This window comes from Canis aureus, chromosome 11 (assembly GCF_053574225.1).
Source record: "Canis aureus isolate CA01 chromosome 11, VMU_Caureus_v.1.0, whole genome shotgun sequence".
Classification (NCBI taxonomy): Eukaryota; Metazoa; Chordata; class Mammalia; order Carnivora; family Canidae; genus Canis; species Canis aureus.
The window spans coordinates 69,553,854-69,581,533 of NC_135621.1; the positions used below are offsets into that span (position 1 = coordinate 69,553,854).

General features: G+C 35.9%; 1 protein-coding gene and 1 long non-coding RNA gene across 12 annotated transcripts in view; one reads left to right on the forward strand and one right to left on the reverse strand.

Moving 5' to 3' along the window:
• The window catches only part of LOC144324308 (uncharacterized), a 253,334-nt gene extending 246,007 nt beyond the window's left edge, over positions 1-7,327 (reverse strand). For 7 of the 9 annotated variants that reach the window (XR_013389841.1, XR_013389839.1, XR_013389843.1 and 4 more), the window contains exons 1-2: positions 7,237-7,327; positions 1,524-1,724 (exon numbers count right to left, since the gene is read on the reverse strand). This is a non-coding gene — a long non-coding RNA (uncharacterized LOC144324308). The remainder of the gene's footprint in view (positions 1-1,523; positions 1,725-7,236) is intronic. The other 2 variants (XR_013389840.1, XR_013389846.1) reach the window with 1 other exon arrangement.
• On the forward strand, positions 6,679-19,218 carry ETAA1 (ETAA1 activator of ATR kinase). Of its 3 annotated transcripts, XR_013389837.1 has the most exons (7): positions 6,679-7,019; positions 8,317-8,445; positions 8,714-8,790; positions 11,828-11,940; positions 12,191-14,238; positions 17,240-17,377; positions 18,902-19,218. XR_013389837.1 is itself a non-coding variant. In XM_077915673.1 (6 exons), the coding sequence occupies exons 1-6, from the start codon at positions 6,818-6,820 to the stop codon at positions 19,018-19,020; spliced, it is 2,688 nt and encodes an 895-aa protein (XP_077771799.1). In that variant the 5' UTR covers positions 6,679-6,817; the 3' UTR covers positions 19,021-19,218. The 3 variants fall into 3 exon arrangements, 2 of the variants coding, with proteins under 2 accessions (XP_077771799.1, XP_077771800.1); XM_077915673.1 differs by lacking the exon at positions 17,240-17,377; XM_077915674.1 differs by lacking the exons at positions 6,679-7,019; positions 17,240-17,377 and having other exon boundaries at positions 8,317-8,440.
• The last annotated feature ends 8,462 nt before the right edge of the window (positions 19,219-27,680 follow it).

Consider the following 27,680-nt stretch of genomic DNA (forward strand, 5'->3'; position numbering starts at 1 on the left):
AGGGTATCCTGTACAAACGAACCATTCACCAAAAGAATCATTTGCCTCTAGAACACTTCAAGCATCCCCAAGCATGCATTTGGCTGAACTAACCTAAACACTATTAACAGTTATAAAAATTTTAAGAAGATTTTATTATTTTATTTACTGCAACATAAACAGATTTGTAATAGTCTCAAGTACAGTTTAGGGGTGTTTTCAGTTAAAATTATGGTGACAGAGTGAATGATCCTGGATCCTGCTGCTCGGAAAAAAAAAAAAAAAATGTCAAGGGCAATCTTTAAAATGAGACCATCTTTCTGCTATTCGTAAAAGCAAAAACGCACAGACGACAACTAGATTCCATTATGGTCAGGGAAAAGAGAGTTGTAACCCTGAATAAGACATTTTGGGGCTGCTCAGGTTTTCCCCCCACAAGGTTTCACTTAAAGCAGTACAGGAAAATGTCTGTTCAAATTACCTCTTTGACACCCACAACCATTATTCCTGGGTAGATACAGGCCCAATGGGGGCTGCTATTGAAATAATGGGTGGCATTGAATTCAATTAGCGGTCCTGTTAAGTGGTGCCTGCAGAAAGCTCAGTATGCAAAAAACAGGTCCCACTCCGGAATCATCGAGTGACGGTGCTTGGCTTCCTTCCTCCTACCCACATAGACAGAGAGATCTCCCAAGGGTCACTCCGTTAGAAACGGTCCCTTCCGACTTGGCGCTACCTTTCCCAGCAACCTTCTAATTTCTCAGCCCTAGGAAATTGCCCCAGGCTCTCTTTTCCCTTTAACATTTACAGCTTGGTTTCATTTTTAAGCCTGTAACATAGGGAGCAGCACTCTCTGGTCCAGTTCTCAGCTCAGTCACTGAATTGAGAGGCGAAAACTGATGAAAACTTTAACAAATAGGTATGGGGAGGAAAGGTTTGGAGGAACTGAAGTTACTTAAACCGGAGAAAGGAGAATGAGAGGTAAGAAAATTACTAAAAATTAATTTATGTAAACATTAACCAAATTATATTAAAAACAAGCATATTAATAAATACTCAAAATTCACCTACTGCAAATTATTTTACTACATTTAACTATTACCCATGCTGCCGCCAGCTGATCCTAGCTCGTAAGAGCTGACTGTTAAAATTTTAGGAATTAGGCTGGCGAATTGTTAAATATGGCCATTAATCAAAAGAAAATTATATACTCTTACATATTACAAACAAAGGGAATGCAAAGGGGTCCAAGAAAACTTTAGGGGTGATGGATATATTCATGGCCTTGATTGTGGTGAAGACTTCAGGAAGTATATATGGTCCTGCAGATAATTGCTAAAACATTTCAGATTTTGCTTATGGCCTTATAACATTTTTGGTCAAATTTAAATAAGCCTAGTCTTAGTAATTAAACCCTTCATTTTTCTTATGTCATCTGTTCTCCTATAGACGGTGGTAGAGAAATTTAGAATCTCTGTTTTAGAGAATGGAGAGATGAGTTCTGCTGATCAGTGGTACTTTGTCCTGCGCCACTGGAATCTCACCTGGTAACTATAGCTTCAGGATGGCCCAGTTGGAAACCTCTCCAAGCTACTCAATAGCTCATTTGTACGGGCTGAGCAAGCAAGTTGCTGATTGATCCAAGGCTGGAGGCCAGCAAGGAAAGCTTATTGGCGAGTTGAGAAGGTAAGAGGATTGTGGAAAGCCATAAAACAGAGGCGGAAACATCATCCTGGAGTATGGGCCTGGAAAAGCAAACAAACACAGTCTATGTATTCTAAACTCTTAGGTCTTTATAAAAACCATGAGCCAAGAAATGAAAAATAAATAAATAAAAATAAAGTGATTTCAGATGACAGCCAGTGTCCGTCCACTATAATTTGTCTCAGATTCAGATGAATCGCTACGATATTTTAGCTCCCAACTCTATCTTTAAATGGGATTCTGGTATAGTCTATTTTGAACTTTTCAAAGTAATATCTCTTTAAGTCATAAAAAAAAAAACTGCCTAAATCATTTATAAGTAAGCCTGAATTTGCTAACGTTTGCAGCAACCATCTTGTCCTTGAGAACGGCTTTGGTATCATGCTTTGCAAACAGCATTTAAAGTAAAGGCATTTAGCAGCTGGCATTTCTCTGTTCCCAATTCATGCCTTCTAATAAAATCTGAGAAACAATTAGACTATGACTGTTGATCCTGAGCTTTGTTTTTGCTCAGCTTTTGTGGATGTAAGGAGTGCAGACTAACTGACATTCGCCAGCTCAAGGAAAGGACATTTACTGTCAGGGCTCCAGTTGAAAAAGAAAAGGACCGCAATTACAACAGCACCCGGCCTTGGGATGCTGGCGCTGAATGGTTGTTCAGTTTCCAGGTATCTGGAACCTACATACTCATTCCAGCTGTCGTGTCAAATAACATTGCAGGTTTTTTCTGTTCCACAACCTGCAAACTTTCTCAAAGTTTATGTCCCCCACCACCACCACCACCACCATGGTTTTGAACAAGGCCCTCTAGCAAATCCTTACTTCACATCTCCAAGGACTATGAAATATGATTGTTTCAGTGTCTCTTTTGTGATAGTCAGAGGTGGACAGCCAGCCTCTGGGTTGGTTCCCAAAGTCAAGTACTCACTCTAGTCCAATCAGTTTTACGTGAGGGCTCAGTGGTTGAGCGGCTGCCTTTGGCTCAGGTCAGGATCCCAGGGTCCCATCGGGCTCCCCGCAGGGAGCCTGCTTCTCCCTCGGCCTGTGTCTCTCCCTCTCTCTGTATCTCTCATGAAAAAATCCGTAAAATCTTAAAAAAAAAAAAAATCAGTTTTACTTGACTGGGACCACCTGGCATATGGGTGACTAAAGTCAGCTAGGCAGAGGCTCCTGATGCAGTTCCCACAGAAGGGGGATGGGCCCTGTAGGTGATTTTAATGACAGTTGCTAGTAGGTCAGGACTGAGGCAAAATGGGCCCAACACTTACCCAGGCTCATTTTGAGGTATCCTAGGAACATAGCAACAAGACGATAAAGAAAATACTCGTTTTGTTGTCTGTTCAGATTCTGCTCATCGTATCTTTTTTTTTTTTTTTCTGCTCATCGTATCTATTGACAATGGATATATTTGGATATGTAATGGCCAATTGATAGTTTGGAGCTGGGGTGGGGCTCCTGTATACATAATGTGCTACATAACAGCACAGTTAAGGTTTTCATTGTGTTTTGTGTTTTTTGTTTTTTGTTTTTCTTGAAACAAAGACTTCTCACAATTAGCCATCCACCCAGCAGGCTGTATCATTGTGATGTGATAGGACAATCAACCCACATAAAACCTCCTTATCAACACTCTTGATTAACTTTTGTTCAATAATCACTGTCAAGCTTGTGGATAATTCCTGCAAGTAAACAAGTAAGAGTTTAACTTCGGTTTAATCAGAAAGTGTCTAATTGTATTAAACCTTATAGGTACATCATACTCAAATGCCTAGAAATGCTAAGTTTTGGCATTTTGAATCATATTGCATTCAAACATCTAGGAGACCTATGTTTTGTTTTTTTAAAAACATTTTATCAAGGAGTTAATTATATTGTACTGATTCCAAGAGCTACTTTTAGGAAGTACAGTTAATTTGAACTACATTTAGAACTGTAACAGATTGTGTGAATTAAGTAACTTCCAAGCTAAAACTTATGATATAGCTTCCTACCACATAACCATTACAATTACAGCCATCCTGGGCATGCTAACCTAACAACACTTGGCTGTTATTTGGGCTCCAGTTGCTCCTTTTTACAAGGGTTACTTGGGCACTATAGAATTTGGACAGTTATGGGAAATTATTCATTGTTATTTTACTTGCAGTATTAATACGTTTTAAAGGATTACCACATGGTTATTACTCCTACAGGCATTATTAAATTCTTCAAACTCCTTTAACTATTTTCTAAGTGGGAGTTGAATTTTTTTTTTTTTAGGGTAATAAGTCTTTTAGATCGCTATCATGCCATCTATTTAATAAAGTGTTGTAGTGAATATAATTTTTTTTCTTTCTGGGATTCTTAGTCAGTTGATAGGTATGTAAGAGAAATCACCAAGAGAAATAAGTATTCCTCTTAATTTAAACAATGGGAGTTTCAAGTAGTTAGCGTGAATTTTAAGAGATGTAACCTTCCAAGCAGTCATATCCACTTATAAACATATAAAACTAAATAATGGTTTAAAATATGGAGATTAAAAACAACCGTGGCAAGGTAAATATTAGTAGAAAGTCAATGACTGAGGAAAAAGAATGGAAACATTTAGTCACATTCTTTTATATAATTGTTAGAACTGAACCTCACATTTAGCTGTAGGATTTCTGTCAGCCAATCAAAGGAAATTACAAAGAAGAAATACATTTCAATTCCTCAATGGAAACAAAGATTTTTGCCTTACAAAAGTTTTAAAAATATTTTTATTGATGTCTACACACAAAAGCACACAAAACAACATATTTGGCTCAATGAATCATCACAAAATCACTAGAACAAGAGAACAAAGCCTACACATGAAGATTACTGCTCCCTATTCCCTTGTAATCATTGTCCCTTCTCCCCTTCCCAGGGTAACCATTATCCTTTCATGGTAATCGACTCCTTGATGATTTTTTATGATTTTAATGCTTAAACTTAACGACTCTATACAACACCTTGCCTGTTTACATTCGTGTAAATGGAATTATATAGTATTCTTGGGATGGAAGAGACTGAGAGTCTGGCCTCTTTTCCTCAACTTTATGAGATTTTCCGCGTTGTTGCAAGGGATTTTATAACTTTCTTTTCTTCTATATTGCTATGTAGCATTTTGTTGAGCAAATATAGCTCAATATATTTACCCCCTTGTACTCTTGAAAGGGTGTTTGGTTTGCTTCCAGTTTGGGGTAATTTTGAATTTTACTGCTAAAAACGTTTTTTATAAAATGTATCTCGATGCACAAGTCCATGCATTTCCATTGGTTGTAGTCCTTGGAGTGAGATTGCTAGACCAAAAACTGTTTTCCAAAATTGTACCAAGTTATTCTCACCAGCAGTATGTGACCATTCCCACTGGTTGTGCCCTCAGGCGCTGGATCCCCACAGGCGACAATCAAGGTATTGGCTGGGGCTGTGATATCATCTCTGGTTCCCTTCCTTGATACCTCTATTGTCACTCATGATTTTAGCCATTCTGATGGGTGAATATTGCATTATGGTTTCAACTTTCATTTTCCTCATTACAAATAAAGTTGAGCACCCTTAAACAAGCTTGTTGATCATTGAGATTTTCTTTTGGAGAGCCTCCTAAAAAAGTATCTGACCCACTTTTCTTATTGGTGGTCAATCATTTTCTTAGCATTTGTATCCGTCTTTCATATATTTTGCATATTAGCCCTCATTTGGCATCTGGTAAATATCTTTTTCCAGTCTGTGTCTTGCCTTCCATTCTCTAACGCTGTCTTTGCAATAGACCTAAGTTCTTCAGTTATCAGTCTAATGTAGTCAAATAGGTAATTATTTTCTTCCACGTTAATGACATTGCTGTTCAATTTAAAAATCAGTCCTGTCGTTGACAATTTATATCATCTCTTAGAATGTTATTTTATCTTTTACAATTAAATATACAATCAACTTGCACATGATTTGATTTGGGGTACGGTTTAGCGTAGAGGTTGTTTCTTTCTTTTCCTCCATGCGAATATCAAATCGACCAAGCACCATTTGTTATCAAGAACTCCTTTTCCCACTGCTTAAGAGTATCATCCTTGCCTTAAATCAACTGTCCACGTATGCAGAGGTCTGTTTCTGAGCCATCTAGTTTCCTTCGTGATTGCCTATCCTTTTAACCGTCGCCCCAGTGTCTTAATCAGCATGACTTTATAGATCTTGATGTGTGGTACATATCCAATTTTACTATTCCTCAAGAGATCTTCAAACGTTTCTTGGATATTTTTGGTGCTTTGCATGTCCATATACATTTTAAAATAAACCTGCAGGTGGGCAGCCGGGTGGCTCAGTCAGTTAAGTGTCTGCTTTTATCTCAGGTCATGACCCCGGGGTCACAGTTTCGAGTCCTCCATCAGGCTCCCCGCATGGAGCTTGCTTCTCCCTCTGCCTGGGTCTCTGCCTCTCAGTGTCTTGCACGAATAAATAAATAAAATCTTTTTCCCCCCCGCCCGGCCATTAATAAAATCTTTAAAAAAAAAAAAAAAAAGTGCTGTGTTTGTTCCGGGTATGTTCAAACACAACCAGCCTTTGAATATTTAGCTCCCATCTGCAAATCCGTTACATTGATTTATAGATTTAATAGCTTCTATACTTTTTGGAGTTTTTTTTTTTTTCTATGCATACATCATCTATGAAAAAAAAATAGCTTAGTGTTTCCTTCCTAATCTAGATCTTTCTTTCTTTAAAATACTAAAAGCCACAATTCTGTACATCTGAGCAACGCGTGACTGCAGCCCTAGGTTCAGCACAAAGCTGCCTGCCAGGGGACCGACTCCTGTTCCACCTGCCGCACTCGCTGAGCCAAGAGCGGCCCCGCGCACGCGCCCTGACAACCACGTCCAGCCACCTGCAGCCCGGCCGAGGCCCCGCCCCTCGCCCCGCCCCCCGGCCTCGGAGGCGGGAGGCGGAAGCGCGCGCCGCCGGCACCCCCCGTCGCCCCGCCCCCTCGCCCGCACGCAGCCAATCAGCGGCCGCCCCTGTCGAGCGTCCCGTCGGTCAAAATGGCGGCGGCCGTTGGCGCCGAGTCCCGTGTGTAGCTCCGCCGCCTCGCTCCTCCCGTTGCAAAATGTGAACCGGAGAGGCGGCGGCTGGAGGGGGGCGGCAGGCAATGAGTCGGCGAAGGAAACATGGGGACAGCCTTGGCCTGAAGAACACGCCGCTCAAGGCGGCGGCGGCCGCGGCCGAGGAAGGCAGCTCGGTGGCCGAGCCGGGGAAGAGGCGGCTGAGGTCGGCAGAGCCGCGTCCCCGGCCCGCGCGGCAACGGGAGCAGCCTCCGGCGGCCGCTTCGTGCAGTAAAAGTAACCCCGAGGGTGAGACGTCGGCCCCGCGGCCTCCCCGCGCTCCCGGCGCCGCTCGCAGTGCGCAGACCCGGGGCGGGGGGCGGGGGGAGCCTCCGGAGGGAGCCGCCGCAGCGACCCCCAGGCTTGAGCCGCGCGGTGCGGCGCCGTGCACGGGGCCGGGCGGGGGCGGGGGGCGGCGCACCCCAGCGGGACCCGCGCGCGCGGAGCTCGGCGGTGAGGAATTCACCGGAAGTCCCCGCGTCTGACGTCACCGCGCGGACGCCTGGGGTGGCGTCACCCCGAGGACGCCGTGGTGACGTCACCCCGAGGACGCCCCGTGTCACGTCACCCCAGGACGCCCGTGGTGACGTCACCCCGAGGAACGCCGGGGCCCCTGCCGAGCCCTTTCGTCCCAGGCAATCTTTGGCGTTCCGTCTTTTTTCTTTTTCCTTTTTTTTTTTTTTTGTAAGATTCTACTTATTTATTCATTAGAGACACAGAGACAGGCAGAGACCCAGGCAGAGGGAGAAGCAGGCTCCACGCAGGGAGCCCGACGCGGGACTCGATCCCGGGACCCGGGGTCACGCCCTGGGTCGGAGGCAGGCGCCAACCCGATGAGCACCCCCCTGCCCGCCCGCCCGCCCTTGTTGTGTCTTTTGTAGGATCTTATGACACTGTGACCCCCGCCCCCCCAAAAGCGCTTCCTTTAAAGCGTGTTCTCAAAAACACGACCTACGTTCCCATCTGTTCAATGGGCTCGCGCGCAAGGCAGTTCTGGAATGAACAAGACACCAGCGTTTGTGGGAATTTGAAAGTGGTGCTAAGAATTTCCCAGGAAATGGGAAATTAAATAATTTAAGCTGCTTTGCTTTTTTTTTTTTTTTTTTTGGAAGTAATTAGTGTAAGTCGGATAGAGGTGGTGATGAAAGGGGGCTAAACAGACTTCTAATGTAGTTTTCCGCCGGGAGCCTTTTGATGTTTGTAAGATGCCAGCCATAAATGACAGGCGGTTCCCAAAGCCGCCAGGTTCCGGTTGTAATGAACGGAACGCCTTGGCTTCTGGACGTTGGTAGGGCTACTTACTGGGTTATCCCAAGACACTTGCTGTTTACGATGTCAGATTTGTGAAGCATCACGATGATTCTCAGGTGAAACCTTTCAGTCGTTAATATACTCCTGTCTGGGAGGAAATTATATAATTGGGCTATAAAAAAAAAAAATGGTCTAAAGGATATCTGACGTTGGGGTATTAGGAAGTAAAGTAACGCTTAACAACGCAACGATTGTTTTGTTTTTGTTTTTGTTTTTTTAATCTTATTTTATGTAGAAAGATATGAAACCCCAAAGAGAGTGCCGAGAATGGATTTACTGTCCTCTACCTTCAGTTCCCCTAATGATCCAGACGGACAGAATGATATCTTTTGGGATCAGAATTCTCCAATGACGAAACAGTTAGGTAATTTATTACTAATTAACATTTTCCATCTGGGTAAATATTTGGCAAGGGGGTGAGGATTTGACTCTAGGATTTCAGCAGGGTAATAACAGGACTTTCATACAACAGATGTCTTGAGAATCTTGGGTGATGGTTATGATAGGCCTGTGGTATCAGTGCACAGCGGGTCCAAGCCCGTGCCAATTAAAATTGTTTTCTGAGAAGTGACTGCTACTTTTAAAGACTAATCTTTTTGTTTCCCGCTTAGAGAAATGTCTTTGTTCTTTAGGTAAAGGAAGAAAAAAACAGATTTACACCGCAGATAGTGATGAAATCTCACATATCGTTAATCGTATTGCTCCTCAGGTAAATATCGCTAGTTTCCTAGCTTGTTCTAAAACTGAAAACTATGCCACTAGGCCCACGTGTAGTTCGCTTGGATGAGAAATGCTTCGTCTTTTACGATTCTCTTTTCTGAAAACAGAGCAGCAAAGGTTCTACCCTTTGTACTACTGGAATGTACGTCTTGAAAAAAGGGACATGATGTATAATTGGCAATATATATTTTCCTAAGTATGTGTCTTTTGTTAAATTTTTTTTTAGAGTAGTGATTTTCGACTAGAAGTTTGTGCTAATTTTGTTCTTAATGTTGTTTGACAATATATGGCATCATTTTTACAGTTACTAGAATAATACAGTCAGACATTAAAATTTAAGCTTTTTAAAGTTATTTGTGATTGGTATTTGCTGTCTATAGCACACTCTTTCCCAATTGAAATTGTTCTTAATACTTGAGAAATGCTCATAAAAGTGGAAAGAACACTGGATCGAAGTTAGTTCTGTCTACTTCCTGTACTGGGTGACCATAAGCAAGTCACTTAAACTCTCAGAACTTTAGTTCATTCAGCCATAAACTAGAATTATTACTTGGCTTGCTCTCTCCATTGGACTATTATGAGGATTAAATTAGATAAAAATTCTTGATAAACATAGAGCACTATAAATGTGAGGTTATTTTAAAGTTCATTATGATAGCTAAATTATTTGCTGTCATAGAACATTCTCAAAAGTTCCTTTTTCTTTATTTCAGTTCCTCTACTGCTTGAATGAAATAGGAATATAAATGTAATGCAGCTTCTGTTCTGAACCTCTTTACTGTCCTCTCTTTTTTCTTATTTAACAATATTTAAATTCAGAAAACATCTTATTTTTGCTCATTGTCCTCTCTGTAGGAAATATGGGATTTTTTCCTTGACATACCCTTGGAGAGTGACTACATAATGTTCACCATAAACAATAGATGGCATTGTCCCAAACTGTGGTTATAAGGAATTACCATCATCCAGGTGGAGGAGACAGGAAATAAAGTCTTTCTTAGTGGCTATAAAATATCCAAAATTACAATTAGCACAGTCAAAACAACTCTGTTGCTACTAGCTCTACATTCCATGTTTGGCATGTCATAGAAACTCATTTTACATACAGTTCATTAGTTAAATAGCTTTTATGCCATAATACTATTTACTTCATAAGTTAACAATAGATCTTCATTAATTGTGGGTTTCACGTGAAAGAAGCATAATAAAATGTGTTTGGACTGGCCAGCTTAAATAGTGATAAAAAGATAGTTGAGTAAATTACTGGACCCTTTACCAAGTGGGCTGGAAATAATAGCTCACATAAAGAAATGGCAACAATATGCAAGTGGTAACTTGTGTATAAGAAAAAAATACAGTGAAATTAGTTGCTTTTAAATGTTACTCTTTTCAACTAAGCACTTTTAAAGCATATAAATCTTTGGTAGTATCAAGGTCTTTTTAAAAGATTGTCATGTTCTCAGAATGACATATTCATGTTTTTTATTTTTAGGTGAGTTAACCCCTTCAAATAGTTATTTAAGTCACCTTGGTATTTACAGAGACGGCTTTTTTTTTTTTTTTTTTTTTTTTAAATGCACTTCTATTTTCACTGGACAGTTTCACTTTCTTGAGGGATGCTTTTTATAATAGTTTGAGGATGTGTAGTTTTTCATCATTTTTATACAACTCTACACCAAATACTCTTTAGGATTAAATAATGTATTCAAATGCCTTATATAGCACCTGGATTATAGTTAGAAATCAATAAATTATGCAGTTATTATTAGAGATATTTTAAAAATACAACAAATAGTATAAAAACATACAAAGGGCTCTTGTGTATATAAGTCGGACATAAAAAGTTGTCATACTGTTCTCTAAAAATTGAATACATTTAAAAATAATAAATGGACAAAAGGTGCATTATTAAGTCATTGAGTATTTTCTCTAAATTCAAGGTTGTTGAAACAAAAGTGAAAATATATATTGAGTCTGAAAGTAAAATGATTGATTTACTGCAGTATTTCGTGGAGCTAAAAATCTAGGTTTAACTGAGGTCAAAGAAAACTGCTTATTGATTGAGGAAGTTAAAGTATCAAATTATAGGGACATTTTCACCTAAATCTAGTAAATAAATATAAACTGATATCTTTTTCATGCCTAGCATTTTGCTAGATGCTGATCATAAGATCAGTCTATGCTTTCAAGTATTCTATAATCTAGTAATACAATTATTTTTAGCTTATGTGACATGTTCATTCAATGTACTATGTTCATTCTAAGTACAAAAATAGAGTAGAAAATGGTTAACCCATTTGATTTGTTGATTTGGTTTATAACTAATGAGTAAACTCATTTTCTAATTTTTTTGCATGACTGAAAGGAGTAGCAAAAACATTGAGGATTAAAATGGCCCTTTCCTATCCTTTATAGTGGTTAAAGTTCTTTTTCTGCTTTCTCTCCTTATTTTTGTCCTTTATGCCTGCCTTATTCTTAGCATCAGTTTTAACATCGCACTTAACTAAATCAGTCCTGAGCTTAATTCTGTGTTCTCAACTCAGGTCAACATGGATTGTCCAACTTTAGATAAAGATTATAAGGGGGTAGGGAAGATTTGAAGAACCAGATGATGAGGAAAGAATTCCATATGTATTTCTATCCTTAATAAGTCAGTCAGTTTTCTCTTGAAAAAAAAAAAAAAAAAAAAAACAACTGCTTTTATTGTTGAATATGCATTTGTTAATTAAATTCTTAAAACTTAATTTTGAAAATAAGGAATCATTGGTTCTGATGTTTTCATTTCCTGAAACATAAATGGATCACTTCTTAACAGCATGTCACTGCCATCCTTCAACTTCTCATTGTTCTGAAATTTGTTTAGTAACTATCACCTTACCAGATTTTAGTGCTTTAGGAAAATAATTCAATGTAGTTAGTTTTCTTTTTTCTTTCTTTTTTCTTATTTTCTTTCTCTCTCTCTCTTTCTTCCTTTGTTTTGGGGGGTATGTACATGTTTTGTTTTGTTTTTTTCCCTTCTGCCAAAGGATGAAAAACCATCAACAAACTCCATGCTAGGCGTCTGGATTGGTGAGACTGCTATTCCTTGTACCCCAAGTGTAGCAAAAGGAAAATCAAGAGCAAAAATCAGCTGCACAAAGTAAGTTCAAACTTCAGCTTTTCTGACATTCAGTGGAGGAAATATTTTTAATAATATTTTGTTTTGGTTTTGTATATATATCAAAATGGTTATAAATTTTTTTTTAGTTTTGACATGAAAATTTTAGACTTAGAATAATTGTAAATGTTAAAATTTTGTTTTAGTATATTTAAAAAAAGGTTAATAAATGAATATTTATAGTGACTCAGAAGTTTTCATAGTTAAAATTTCTAAAATGTTTTATCAATAGGTTAAAAACACAAAATCGAGAGGAAGAACTTATGAAATTGGCTAAACAATTTGATAAAAATATGGAAGAACTAGATGTGATTCAAGAGCAAAACAAGAGAAATCATGATTTTATCCAGACAATTTCAGAAGCAGAGACTTTAAACAATTATATAGATAATGTACAGATGCAGTTATTACATGATACAGTTCCTGAAATAGATAATGCCATAATAAAGAAACCAGGAAAAGAAAACACCCAAATATCTGTGGTAAATGATCAAAATAGCAGTCAAAAGCCATTTGATCAAAATGCTGAAGCAGCTTTTAATGCCATTTTTGATGGCTCTACTCAGAAATATAGTGGACAGTTCAGCCAAGATCTGTCCGATGCTTTTTTGAACACGAATAATACTACCTTTGGAAAGAAAAGTGCTTTGAAAGAGGAGAAAATCATTATTAATGAAACTCCGGTCACTGAAAACCTGACAGATAAAACCCCAGGATCACTTTTTTGTCAAGAAGATGCTCCTGGAATGACAAAATCATGTGTGACTTCTTATACTGAGAAGCCAGAAGCTTTTAATAAACACCTTGATGCATTTACTACCAGTGATTTTGAGGATGATTGGGAAAACTTACTAAGTAATGAACCTTTTGTTACACAAAATGGCAAAATGTGTGAACTTTTCCCTGCTCCTAAAACATCTGAAAATCCTGATCAAAAGGGAATTTATAATTTTAACACCAAAAATGATAAAAATAAGTCAAGAATGAATACAAGTCTAGATGCCAGGTTAGGGGATTCAAAAATTTTACAAGATCTCCCTTCAAAGACACATAATGAAGAATCCATAGATTCTGGAAAAGACAGGTTTTCACTAAATCTAAATGATAAACCAAACAAATTATCATCCACTGGAAATAAAATTAAATTTGAGAAATCTTTCAATAAAACTGTTGTTCAAGACAAAATTCAAGACTGTGCAGTTGCATCTAATCTGACAAAACTAAAAGAAGATACACACACTAAATTTACTTGTAATGCAAATATTTCTGAAAAGTCCACTTTGAACACAGGATATTCTAATGAACGAAAAAATAAGTCCGTTTACAATCAGTCTAGTAAAGCACCTGCTAATATAGATCCTTTTGGTTCTGCAGCTTTGGGCAATGAAACCAGTGTTTATAATCCAAATCAGACTAATGCATCAAAGTTAGGTTCTTTCTTTGATGACTGGAATGATCCGTCATTTGCCAATGAAATTGTTAAAGCATGTCATCAACTAGAGAATACCTGGGAAGCAGATGATGTAGATGATGATTTATTATACCAAGCATGTGATGATATTGAAAGACTAACTCAGCAACAAGATATTAGAAAAGACAGCAAGATATCAGAAAGTAAACTTGAGATCAATTATAGTTCCAGACACGGAGCCAAAAACATGTTTACTACATCTAAACAAGAAAGTCAGTTGGTGCAATCAAAGCATTTGAATCCGAGCAGCATTTCAGGGCACACCTCTTTCACAAATAGCTCACAATTAAATAAACCAGTGAAGCTGGAAAAAGAAATTTGTGGAAATTCTCCAAGCTTTTTAGGTGCCACAACTAATTTGACAATATACTCTCAGAACTCAAATTGTCAGATCAAAAATCTACATTATCCTCGGAACAACAGTGATGTTCCAATACAAGTGAACAGCACCGAATCGCTTCTTACCAAAAGTTCAAGTTTGAATGTGAATTCAAATCCTTGGAATACAGAAACCACTACTTACAAAAAAAAATTAAGTACTCAGCATCTATCCCATAGGAGCACAACAGATGGAGCTCAGAGTGACCTTAACAGACCAGTTATATTTCCTAAGTATACATTTATAAAGATGAAAAATTCTCACATTCTTTCCCAGTTTAATCAAAATTGTATGCCAGGAAATATTTCTGATACCAAAATTACACAGAGTTTAGAGAAAAATAAGACTCCTATCAACCCGTTTTGTGGGAAGACTAATCAACAGCAGTCTGTGGTGAAGCATTCTGAATCTTTGAAACAGCCTTCAAAAGGTATGTATAAAATAGTTTTCCTTGGAAGTTATCCCCTGGGAAAGTAGCTAAACCAGTTATTTCTATTGAATTTGTGTAATATCTAAAATGCAAAAAACTGTGATATTTACCAGAATTCTTAAAATGACTCTTAAAATACAAAGGGTGGGTGAATTATGTTTTCAAAAGACTGCATCAGATTCTTTCCCAGCTTTTAATACAGCAACTAGCATATAGTAGGTAATAAATACTTGTTGAATATTTTCTGAATTATTTCCTAGAAAATTGTACTTTTAGATATATTGCTCTAAGACTGTGTTTACTGAATACTCTTTTAAAACTTGAATAATCTTATTCCTGTGTTTAACAGGACATTGAGGTGAATATTTGAAAATTCAGAGCATTCTAATTAAACACATTTGCTACATAATATATGATATAAAACTCAGTTGTGATAGAATTGTAATTTACTTACTCAGTACAACCTGTCATCTTTGGTTCTTCTGATTCCTTTCCCACAATTTTATCAAGTTCCATTGTTTCAGCCTCAAAAAAAAAAAAAAAAAAAATCTCAAAATTGTCCTTTTTTCTCACTCTTAACTGCTAACCAGCCTTAGGCCAGCCAACATTTTTTGACAAGATTGTAGTTCTTTTATCTGTCCTTTTTCAATTCTAGTCTCCAAACAGTAGAATAATCTTCTAAAAACAAATAGGCAAAGATGGCATCCCTGTGCTTAACCACAGCCTTCATTGTTGGCCCATCATTTTTCAAATAAAATTCCAATTTACCCTCATCTACAAGGCCCTGGATTATCACTTCCTATCCTGCCTTTCTTCTTTTTTTCTGTCACCTGGTAAGCTTCAACTACACCAGCTGTCTTTCAGTTCCTTAAACAGAATAGTTTCCTAGTTCAGTAGTTCTGACCATGTTATTCTCCGCCCTGCCCCCCATTCCATCTTTTGCTTTTTTATCCTCAGGTCTCAGTTTAAGTATGACCTCCTCACAGAGACCCTTCCCTGCAGTCTATAAATATAAATAGGTCTTTTCTTTGTTATTTTCCATCATCTCTTTTATTTCCTTCATTTCTTTCATCACAGTTTGCAAGTAAGTACTGATTATTGTCTGTCCTGTGTGTAAATACCTAGGCCTACCACAGCATCTGCCACTTAGAGGATGCTTAGTAAGTATTTTAATAAATATCATATGATATGAAGAATCTGTTATTCACTGATACTGTGATGTTTTTAAAAGGGACTGTGTCTGGCATAACTACTTGTACATCTTAATGTCCAGCTCTTTCTCACAGCCTCATGTTTTTACAGATGCCTTTTCCTTCCTTTGCTACAAGGATAGTGCCCCAACATGCATACCCCAGATCTGATCGCCCATTTTCCATTTGTCCTTAAAACACAGTACGTTTCTATCCACGTAGATAATTTAGGTTCACATTTTCTGGGTTTTTCCAATACCCAGTGTTAACTTCTGTTAAGCATTTACTGTGCTAGCTTGTAATTATTGATTTTCTTCATCAGTCTTCCTCACTTGGGGCTAACATTAGGATTCTTATCTATTATGTAGATCAATGCTAATAAGGTGAGGGAGTTTTTAGCTTCTTTTAACATTAGATCATTGTTTTCTGTTTAGATTCTAGGTGATGCTTTTTTTGGCATTACTGCTACAACTTTCCTATTAAATGATCCCACCCTTTATGTAGTTTTTTTTAACTTGTAATAGTAATATGCTGGTTGTTTAAAAAGAAAGAAAACAAAATTAATTTTAAGTAAAAAAAAAAAATACATTTTCTACTTTCTATTTTCTCGCAGTCATATCTCAGGGAAATCACAGTTAACAGTTTGGAATACATCATGTAGAATTTTCTGTGCAAATAAAAACGTGTGCTTGTGCGTATTTACACCTGGGTGCATACACATTTATGTAATAAGATGGAATCATGTACTATGTACCTACTATTTGGCACCTTGGTCTTGCCTTCATTTAATACAGCTGTCTTTTCCTGTTACAGTTTTGTTTCAGTCCTTTTAATGACTACATAGTATGTCGTTATACTGATACACCGCGATTTATTTAACTGTTTCTCTCTTGATGGAAAGTCCAGTTTGGTTGCATTTTTTGCATTATAAACAATCCTCCCGTGAATATACTTCTACGTTAATTTCTCCATGCTCGTGTGATTTTATCTGTTAATTATTGAAAAATTAATGTAAGAGAATGGTTTGAATTTGATGGTGAATATTTCTCTACATTATAGCCTAGATATTGTCAAACTCTAAAAATTGTAGTCAACCCATAATAATTTTAAATACTTAAGTTTATATTTAAATAAGTATAAATAATTGGACCTACTCTCAACATGAATTTATTTTCATATAACTATGTTAAAGACTATAATACTGTTAAAGACTATAATACTCTGGAATATTTGAGTTTTCCCAAAACTACTATCTACCATCCTGTCTGCATTTTTTATGGGTGGATAATCTTTCAGTTTATCTTACCAATTTTTTTAAGTTTACTGATAGTACATAGGTAATCTCCTATTTAACATTAACTTTCTTGGTATTTTCTATGGTTTCTACTTTTTTACTTTGTTATGTAGATGTAACAAGCTGCTCTCCTGAGAATATCTCTGACCTAAAAGCCCAATTAACTAATTAACTCATTGCTTTAAGGCAGGGTTTGGCAAACCATGGCCTATCCAGATCCAGCCCATAGCCTGTTTTTATACAGCTAGCATGCTTAGGTGGTTTTCACATTTTAAATATTTGAAAAAATTAGGAAAAGAGTATTATTTCATGACTTTTGAAAATTACATGGGATTCAGATTTCATTGTCATAAAGGTTTATTTGAAAACCATCACATCATTTGTATTGTCTGTGGCTGGCTGTTTTCATGCTACTGTAACAGCTTAACAGTTGCAACAAGAAACCATATGACTTTCAAAGGTTAATATATTTACTTTCTGGCTCTTTACAAAATTTTTTTTCTGACTTCTGCTTTAGGATAAAGATTAAGAAGAGCCACTGTTTCTTTGTACATTTGCAATAGTTTGAGACTTCGCCTTGTATTTTTTATTGAAGATTGAGTTAAAGAAAAGGCTGCTGGGAAAAATGGATGATTCTCTAAATCAGATTTTCATGGTGTGACTTTATTTACATCATTTTAAATTATTTTCCAAGAATATCACCAAGCCAATTAATTTTAGGGAGCTATGTTCTTATCTTCTATCATGGATTATTAACTTGTTTTCCTTCCAAACTTATGGTCATTTGAATGCAACTGTGTATGTGTATATTCTGAGTTTATATGTCTCAGCCTCAAGACTAAAATATTAGACAATTAGTCAAGCTAATTATAAAGTATCTTGTAGCATCTTTCTGTAAGGAAAAATAGCTACAAATCTGTGAGATAATTAGTTTAGGAAATAAATAAGGCATCAGAGTAATCTGGGGAGTTTATCTGAAATATTTATCTTTTACCCTGAACACCCTCTCCCATTTCCAATTATACCAAGAAAGGAAGGGGAGGCAGATAATTTATTTTGGACAAATAATCTCCCTTAGTTTCACAAGAGATATATAACAAAGTCTGAACCTTTGTCTAGATTTTAGTGTAAATATTTCTCTGCCAACAATACTACAGATTCTTATTCTTTGAGAGGCTGATTTTACAGCAACATTTTTACCAATACAAGGTCATGTGAATATGAGTTAGAGTGATGGTCTTAATTTTAAAACATCCTTTAAGTGAGAAAACACGTTTGCTAATTTTAAAGTTTGATTCTTATTAGCATTGTATAGATAATCTAATATTTTAGCTCAAAGTGACTAAACTGTGGAATTAAATTCATTTTATTAGAACTCAGTATTTTGGCAGGGATAGAATTGGATGTGTTATTAAAATCAAACTTAATTAGTTTCATTCATTTAAGACATATTTTGTATAGTATATTTACCTGAAGTATACACTAAAATATGCTGCATAGAATATGTCAGAATGCTTCACATTTCTATAAGCTAAAAAGACATTCAAATTGAAGATTTTATTCAGATATTCTGCTTTTTGACATAAGTTTCTAATATTTATATAAAATGTATCTTCCAAATAAAAATATCTGAAGTGAATTATATGGTTATTGACATGATGGATTTCACTCTAAAGCATTTTTCCTGAATGGCTAAAATGAAAATCTTGGAGCTCTTTAAAGGAAAAAATGTTAGTTGAATATTAGTATAGTTTATCTTATAGAAAAAATAAACTCGTTGAGGTATTGGTATCTAATTCATAATCTTTTGACTGCTTTTCTATTAAATTTTATATAACATTTTAAATCCCAGTTTTTAAAAGATACTCATTTGTTGATTATATAAGTTAGATGTCCTTATTCAAAAGAATTATGTGTTAGGAAGTTAAAATGTACAGTTTTAATCAAATGAATTTTATCACATTATGAAAAGGTATATAAAATAGGGACAGATTGATCAGTGCTTGATTTTTCTTTTGGCCTAGGGCACTGTATCTGTACAAGACCTCATATTTAGTAGTTTATGTGATTTAATAGTTAATACCAATGTAGCAAATCTGGGTAACAAAGTAAAAACTCATATTCAAGATGACTTTTGTAGTCTAAAAAGAATAATATCTATATTTTGTTTAATTTTTAGAGGAAGAAGAGAAAAATAAAAAGTATTCTCCTGAAGAAATTCAAAGAAAAAGACAAGAAGCCCTGTTTCGAAGGATGGCCAAAGCACAGGCATCATCAGTAAAAGCAGCTCCCACTTAACTTGATTTCTTCTATGAAATATTAGTTGGAAGACTTCACAAAGACACTTAATAGCTATCTATGATAGGAAATATTTTTTTTTTTTTTTTGGTTTCTCTATGAGAAATTTAATGCTGACTTATAAAGCATGGACTTCTTTTTATTTGTAATGGACTTCTATTTTATTTAATAAATCAATGTTTGCAATGGTCAATGAAACCTTGCCTTGGAGAGGTATGTGAAAGTAATTGCATATAAGTTTTGGAAATTCAGGAAAGTTAACAATTACGTTGCAGAATTATAAAGAACAAAGTAGCTATATTTTTAAGTATTGTGGGTCATCCAAAAATAGGTAATCTTCTAATTTTTTTATCGTAGTAACTTCTTAACACAAAGCTTCAACTCACTAAGTAAATAAGTCTATTTTTTTATAGTTTTACTTTCAATAACTGTTTCTAAGTTTATACATATCTGAATTCTAAAAATACTTCCCTATTCTTAGGAATGTTTGGTGGGAAATAAAGGACTTCAATTTATTTATAAGGAAATTACTATTTTCAATTCCTAATCTGAAGTAGATTTTAATTATAGCTTTCTAAAACATGCATTTTGAAAATTCTCCACTGTTTTTAGGGAAAATGCTGATTTAAGAAGTTTAGAAAAAGGGAAGTAGACCGGCTATATAAGTAATATAATATTATTAACATTGAGAACTGTCAGAATCTTTTTAAGGTGTCATCTGTTCCAACTTCTTTATTGTATGGGTAAGAAATGAATACTGTTATTCTAAAGTCACAAGGCAAGTTAAAGCTGCTGGGATTAGAATGATTGCTTTCATTCTAATGAACACCTAGACAATTATACCATTTTCTTCAGAGTATTAATTAGTATATAAAATAGCTTGTTTATAGAAGCATTAATTATTTCATAGTATAAAACTAAAAATAGTAACTCAAAGTACGTTAAGGACTGTCTAATAAATAATGCTCAGTTTCTTTTTTTTTCATTGTTTCTTGTATTAAAGAATTCATCATTCCAGGATATAAAAATGAGAGTCATTCTCTTTTTTAGTTTTCCTGTAACTATTTAATTTTTCCTTAATCAATTTTCTGACTTTACTAATTTATCTCTATTGCTCTATTTTTTTTTTATTTTTTAATTTTTTATTTTATGATAGTCACACATTGAGAGAGAGAGAGGCACAGACATAGGCAGAGGGAGAAGCAGGCTTCATGCACCAGGAGCCCCATGTGGGATTCGATCCTGGGTCTCCAGGATCGCGCCCTGGGCCAAAGGCAGGCGCCAAACTGCTGTGCCTCCCAGGGATCCCTATTTTTTTCTTTTTTATTCAGAAATAACTAAGCCAGAAAATCTCAGTAGAGGTCATAAGGACAGTAAGGTTGCTCTGTTTATCCTAAATCACTGTAGGACCTGATGAAAGTTATAGATGTGAAACACCTATTAGTGCATTCACCCCTATTCAGGTGTCTTAGAGCAATGATAATACCAAAATAATTAAATGTATTTTAAGATATGACTATATAGAGCTATATCACTCTGAAAATTGTGTTTTCATGTATTTAGTGGAGTAACACTGTAACACCTTTTTCCTTTAGCTTTTATTAGAAACAGTCAGGATTTGTGGCCCTTCAGTGAACACAGATGGCTGTATAGATAGTTTCTCTAGGTTGGCTCTTTCCAATCTCTAGGAAATGTGTCCACACAGAAGAAGGCACAGTTGGTAGTCCTGGCAGCTCTTTTCCAGCTCAAGCTTGGCTGCTGTTTATGCATCTTAGGCTGGTCATGGAAGAACTTGACATTAATAATGCCATGATTACAGGAAAGTCTACTGCAGAGACTTTGCTTATTACACACACAGTCAGTCAGTCATATGTAGGCATGGACCATATCTTGGGTACAGTGTTTATATCATACTCTATTATCACTAACTTTTACATTCCTGAGAACAGAGGCACCTTACTCATCTCTATCTACTCAATACTGATATCCAGTGGTTACTTAAGTATTTATGAATTTGGATAAATTCTGATGGCAGAGTTCTGGCTCCAACTCAAAGCAATTTGATTCTTGATTCCCTGAGCTATTCAGGATTAGAAGATGTTTTGAGGATCAATTTAAATGTGGCCTAACTGATTAGTGTAAGTGATAATTTATCTAAAGTCTAACCATGATCTTCAATTCTTCCCAGTGATGATCAGAATCACTTATGAGACTCAAAAACAAAACAATAAATTGTGTTGTTGTACCTTCTTTAGATTTTATAGATGAATACATCTAGGGGTCGATTTCAGATATGTGTGCTTTTAAAGTTCATTGGCTAATAGCCAACAGGATTGAAAAGAAACTGTAATTGCTAAACTTATATAAGTTGCTAAATGTTTTCTTTACCATGCATGATTTTAAGAAATTCCCGTAACTAATTTTCTTCTCAAAACAACTATGTAAATAACACTTCTTACCACCTTTTTACAAAAAAAGAAGCTGAAGTAAGCATATTAAGTGATGTTCTCAAGGTCACACAGTTAGAAAGTAGTTGGAGCTAGAGTTCGAACCCAAGCAGTGTAATTTCAAATATCATGATCTTTTTTTTTTTTTTTTTTTTTCAAATATCATGATCTTAATTGTTGGCCATACTGTCATTCTTGGAAACTATTCATAAGAACCATTTGTCTATGGAAATTGTATGTACAGGAAGGAACTGTAACATTTTGGGCAAGTGTGCCAGAAGACTCACTAGAATTCTATAGCTTGACTGTACAGCTTAGGAGAATTATTTTCCAGTCGCAGTTGCTACTTACAGATGACTCCTACTTTATGTGTACATGAGCAGGTGGGTATGTACTGATTAGGTGAATCCACAGAAAGATCACCTTTTTCATTCAACCACTAGAGTAGAGAAATACATAAAATGTATAGCTATTTAAAATGTCTTCATTTTACTTCGCTATTTTAGTAACTTCTGGGTGTTCCGGTTTTAAATCTATTAGGGAAAGCTTAATTGCCTAGGCTAAGATGAAATGGCATACCTCAAGCTGCTAGTAAAACTCTGATCCAAGTAATAAAATTAATGTTTCTGGTTAGATTCACACTATATGGAAGACTGGTATTCTGCATTTAATTTGTTACAATATGTTATTGTTAAGTCCAAGCTCACACAGATTGTAATTGGGAAAAGGAAAAGTATTTTAATAGTGTTTTCAGATAATTATATTCTCTGATACTACACAAAAACTCAAGAAGTGGTAGTTTCTTAAAAGACAGCTCTAACTTCTGTTTTGAGCTAAGGCGGAATCATAAGGACTGCATATACTCTTCTTGCTTAAAGAATCAAAGAACAAACTACCTGGAAAAGTAGATTTCAAGACAACCCGAGAATGAGAAAAGCAGATGGAGCACTATGATTTTCCCGGCTTCCTGCCTTGAGGGAGTTTCCAGACCATGATGCAAGGCAGCAGAATTGAGGAAGAACCTAGTAGAGACTGTGAGTGAGAAAATGAAGCTGAAGAGTCTAGGGAGACAGTTAGCCAGAGTTCACAGCACAGATTACCTATGAGAAGACTGAATCAGAGATCTGCAGATGATCCCCCTTGAGAATTAAAGTCAGTACTGATAAGCACTTATGGAGGCTGGAGAAAGAGACATCGGAAAGGATGAGGGAACAAACATTGAGTGGTGCTCACAAGGGTCTAGTAACAATGCCAGTTCTCACCAACCAAGGTCACTGGGTAGTAACTTGTCTGAGTGGTAGGGAACAATTTGCCCTAGGTCGTACTGCCCTGGGCCCACCCCCAACAAATAAACGCAAGGTCATAAAGGACCAAACCATTCCCACATAACTGTGTCCTAGGGCAAAGTATAAAAATATTTAAAGAAAAAAATGACTGTCTAATTAAAGATCACTAGGCATGCAAAGAAGCAAAAGCACAACCCATAATGAGAATCAATTGAAGCGAACCTGGATCTGATGTAGATGTTAAAATTAACAGATGAGGATGTTAAAACAGTCACAGGTATTACATGTGTTCAAAAAGTTAAGTAGAAACATGGAGGATATTAAGACTAAATTCAGACTTTTAGAGATGAAAGCTACAATATCTGAGATGAAAACACTACGTAGGATTAATGGCAACTTATTGCAGAAGATTAATTAGCTTGACATATCAATAGGAATTACTCAAAATGAAAAAAAAGTTAATGAACTGTGAGTTGTAGAACAACTTCAAGTAGCGTAGTGTATGGCTAATTAGAATCTGAAGGAGGAAGTAGGAGGAGAATATACAAGATGTTTGAATAAAATAATGACCTAACAATTTTCAGATTTTATGGAAAGTATTAATCTGCAAATCCAAGAAATTCAATGAACTTGAAGCACAAGGAATATTAAACTACAAAGCCACATCATAACCTGTATAAAATAAAAGCAATAAAGATAAAAACAAAGGAACAAAAATGAATATAACATAAGAATTTTCATCAGGAAATCTGAGAAGACAGTGGAGAAGTATCTTTAAAGCACTGAAAGGAAAAACCTGCCTACCTAGAATTCTATACCCAGCAAAATGTCCTTCAAAGGCAAAAATGAGATAAAGATTTCTATAGATATATAGATCTATACGATTTGAAAGAATTACTGTCATGAGAAGAAATATTAAAGGATGTCTTTTTAAGATTTTGTTTATTCATTAGAGATACAGGGAGAGAAGCGGAGGCACAGACAGAGGGAGAAGCAGGCTCCTCACAGGGAGCCTGACGCGGGACTTGATCCCTGGACCCAGGATCATGCCCTGAGCCAAAGGCAGATGTTCAACCACTGAGCCACCCAGGTGTCTCTAAAGGATGTCTTTTATTCAAGCTGACAGAAAATGATATTAGATGAAAATGTGGGTTTACATGAGGGAATGATGAACACTAGAAATGATGAACATATAGGGTGATATGTAAGATTTTTTAAATTATTTAAATGTTTTACAAGATAATTGCTCATACAAAAATAATGTGCAGTTTAGAACACAAAAGTTAAATATATGACAATAGCATAAAGTCTAGTAGGCAAAAAAAAAAAGTCTTAGCACATTTTGACATGCATGGGTTTCAGTTACATAACACCAGTCCCCCAACAATATAGTTCAAATTCTGTTAACACAGTATATTAACTGTGAGTACTTGCATAAAGTACAAACTTTATAGCTAACTCAGTCCACCAATAACTACCCAAATAACAGATGTAGATTCTGACACATGACCAATCATTGTCACAACTGCCCAGTTGACATCATTCCCAGATCAGAGCTAAGGATTTGGGAGTCCAGTTTTTTATCCTGAGCTATAGCCAGTTTTAAGATCAGTTCTGGCTGACTCCATATCTCACGATCTTTCTGCAATGATAATTATGTTCTACTCTTTGGATGGTAACTATTATTCTCGTGGAACCCAACACAGGGCTTGAACTCACCACCCTGATACTGAGACCTAAGCCAAGACCAAGAGTCAGGTGCTTTAACCGACAGCCACCCAGGCACCCCACCATTATTTTAAAATTTATCCATTCTTTTGCTGGTTTATGGTGTTTTATAGGGCTTCTTGGTTTTGTTTCCTTCTGTTTTTAATACAATTGGACTTAACACTAAATGAAAGAAAATTTTAAATGTTTAATAGAAAACATTCCCTTCTTTCGTATGAAGGATTTAGTAGTATATTCTAAATGCAAATACAGACAATGTCGTTTAAGTGCTGAAGATCTCCTGTTCCATTTAAAACTCCTAGTCTGTGAGTACTCTGTAAGGCAGAATGAAACAGATGGAGAAAACTCCTTGACACTATTTAGTAACCTCAGATTTCTTTATGGTTTAGTGCAGTTTCAGCTGTGCATCTCCCAAAAGACATGCGAGAAATAGAAAAGGCTAAGGGAGGAACAATGAAAATGAGCTTTAAAATAAGGGGTATTTTCACATGACCACATTTAAGAATATTTTAAAATAAAATTTAGTCTTAAAAACACCAACTAATTACTTGCCTGACTGCCTAGCATTGTAACTGTTCGATTTTTTTAAGCAGTATTTAAAATAATTGCCAAGAAAAAGATATGAGGCAGCTAGTAAAATAGGTGAAATATTTGAGTAAAGTATATTACATATAGAGAAAAAATATACATTTGAAATGTGCATTTTATAGCTTTAAGATATGAAACAAGCACATCATTATCTTTACATCCTGGTACACCAGAAGGAAAATTTAAGCCGTAGGGACAACAGTGCTTTAAACTCTTGGAAATTAATACCCCACATTTCTAAGCTATAATTATTGCCAAAGCTATTGAAATAGCATTTCCAGGATTTGGCAATGGTGTACTTAGAACCACAGTTCCGGGCTCTCTCTACGTTTTCAGCACATATGGGTATGTCCTTCACTAATAAACTTGTTCAAGTAACTCATTGATACCCTTTACTTAATAAATTACACCTTCTACCAATGCACTTTTTGTGATGTTGAAAGGGTTAGTAGTGGTTCAAAAGAAAAGACATCTTTGAGGGGCAGAGTTGAAGAAATATAGCTTACTTTCGTTTATAACAAAATGTTTGAAAAAAAAAATGTAGAGAAAAAAATTACCAGGTAGACGTACTCAACTAGCGATTTGAATACTTCTACGTATCCTTGAATCAAAAATAAACATAAGATATTGATTTTTTTTAATGTGTCAAGATTTGTTTTTGTCAATTGTCACCTATACATGAAACAATATCTGATTCATTATTGTTTCTGTTTCCATTACAGAGCTTCTCTGTTTTCTTAGTCATACCCTCAGTATGTTCCTGCCCTAGAATTTCTAATATGCAAAAAGGAATTGTATTTATTATTCACTTAATTAGTGCTTTCATTTGTACCTCACATTTCAGGGTCATTTTAAAAAACAACTAATTGCTAATACTTATTGGGCGCTGACATCAGAGCTTAATATGCATTATTTCATTTAATTCAACACCCCTATGAAGGGGATATTGCTTCATTTTGTAGATAAGGGAATACATAAACATAAGGAAACATAAAGTGGCTATGTTGTTCAAGACCACATAGCTAATAAGTGGGAGAGCCAGAATTCAAACCAGTCTGGCACAAAGTTCACTCTCTTACTCAGTACTCTATCATAAAAAATATGAAATCAACATGGTATTTATGAGGATATTGAAACACAAGTGAGGTTAAGAGACTCCGTTAAGGCTATATTCATGGCTAGAACCAGTACTAGAACACAGATCTTCCCAACCTCGTCCTACTTAATTTTGCACTAGATGATGCTGTAGGGCTGACCCTATTTTCTGTTTAGAGTAAGGAAATATAGAAAAGTGTTTATACACCTTATAAGGTTCTCGAACTTTCACTGCTTAAACGGTCTATTTTTAAATATATTTGATTCAAATATACAATAAATGTAAGCAATTTGGCTATATTCAAAAGACTGGAATATAAATTCTATGTTCCAAAACACTAAAATAAAAATAACTTTGATGAGTTTCTTTTTTACTTTTGTATATTTTAGTAAATTGTTACTTTTAAGTAAGCGCATTACTTAAACTTTTCCTCAGTTTTCTGTAACAATTCTATTGACACAACTTATTTTACAAAATTTCCTAAACTTTTTTTTAAGGTTTTATTTATTCATGACAGACACACAGAGAGGCAGAGACACAGGCAGAGGGAGAAGCAGGCTTCCTGCAGGAAGCCTGATGTAGGACTCGATCCCAGGACCCTGGGATCATGCCCTGAGCCAAAGGCAGATGCTCAACCATTGAGCCACCCAGATGTCCTGAAATTTCCTAAACTTTTCTAAGGTTGTACATAACTATGTAATAGAAACTTGGGGGGGGGGGGGGGGACTCAAGACAAAGTTTTCAAATATTTTTTTCAGAATTAGTTACGTCTTTTAAATCAGTAACATTAAGAATAAACTTTGCATGGTCAAAAACTGTGGGGTATTTTGGCTTTGGTCATAAGCAGTTTGACTAAGTTGTCTCTAGGCTTGGTTTTCTTTACACTTGTTTCAGATCACTGAAATGCCTGGATTATAAATTTATGACTTCCACTAAATTTGGAAAGTTTTTGGTCATTATTCAAATTTTCTTCTGCCTCATTCTCTTTTTCTCCTTCTGGAATTCTGATTACCCCTTTGATACTATACTACAAGTACCCAAGGCTCTTTATACTTTATTTCTACCTTTTTTTCTCCTCTCTCTTTAACTGAGTTCTTCCACTGTCATCTTTATGTAACCCATCATATGAATTTCTAAAATTTCAGATATTGCATTTTTTAGTTCTACCATTTCCATTTGGTTCTTTTTTTTTGTAGTTCCTCTGCTAATTTTCATATTTTATTCATTACAGGCATAGTTTCATTAGTATTATTGAGCATAGTTTTAGTAAATGCTTTAAAATCTTTGATTATTCTAACATAGTGATCATCTTACAATTGGTCTCTGCTGATTATCTCTTCCCTAGAGAATGGATCACATTTCTTGGATCTTCATGTATCAAATGGTTTTGGGTTGTATACCGCTCATTATATTGTGCAGTATACACGATTATGTTGTAGAGACTCTGAATTTGGTTATATTCCTCTGATGAACCTCCATGTTTTTGCTTTAGCAAGTGGTTAGTTTGGTTAAGTT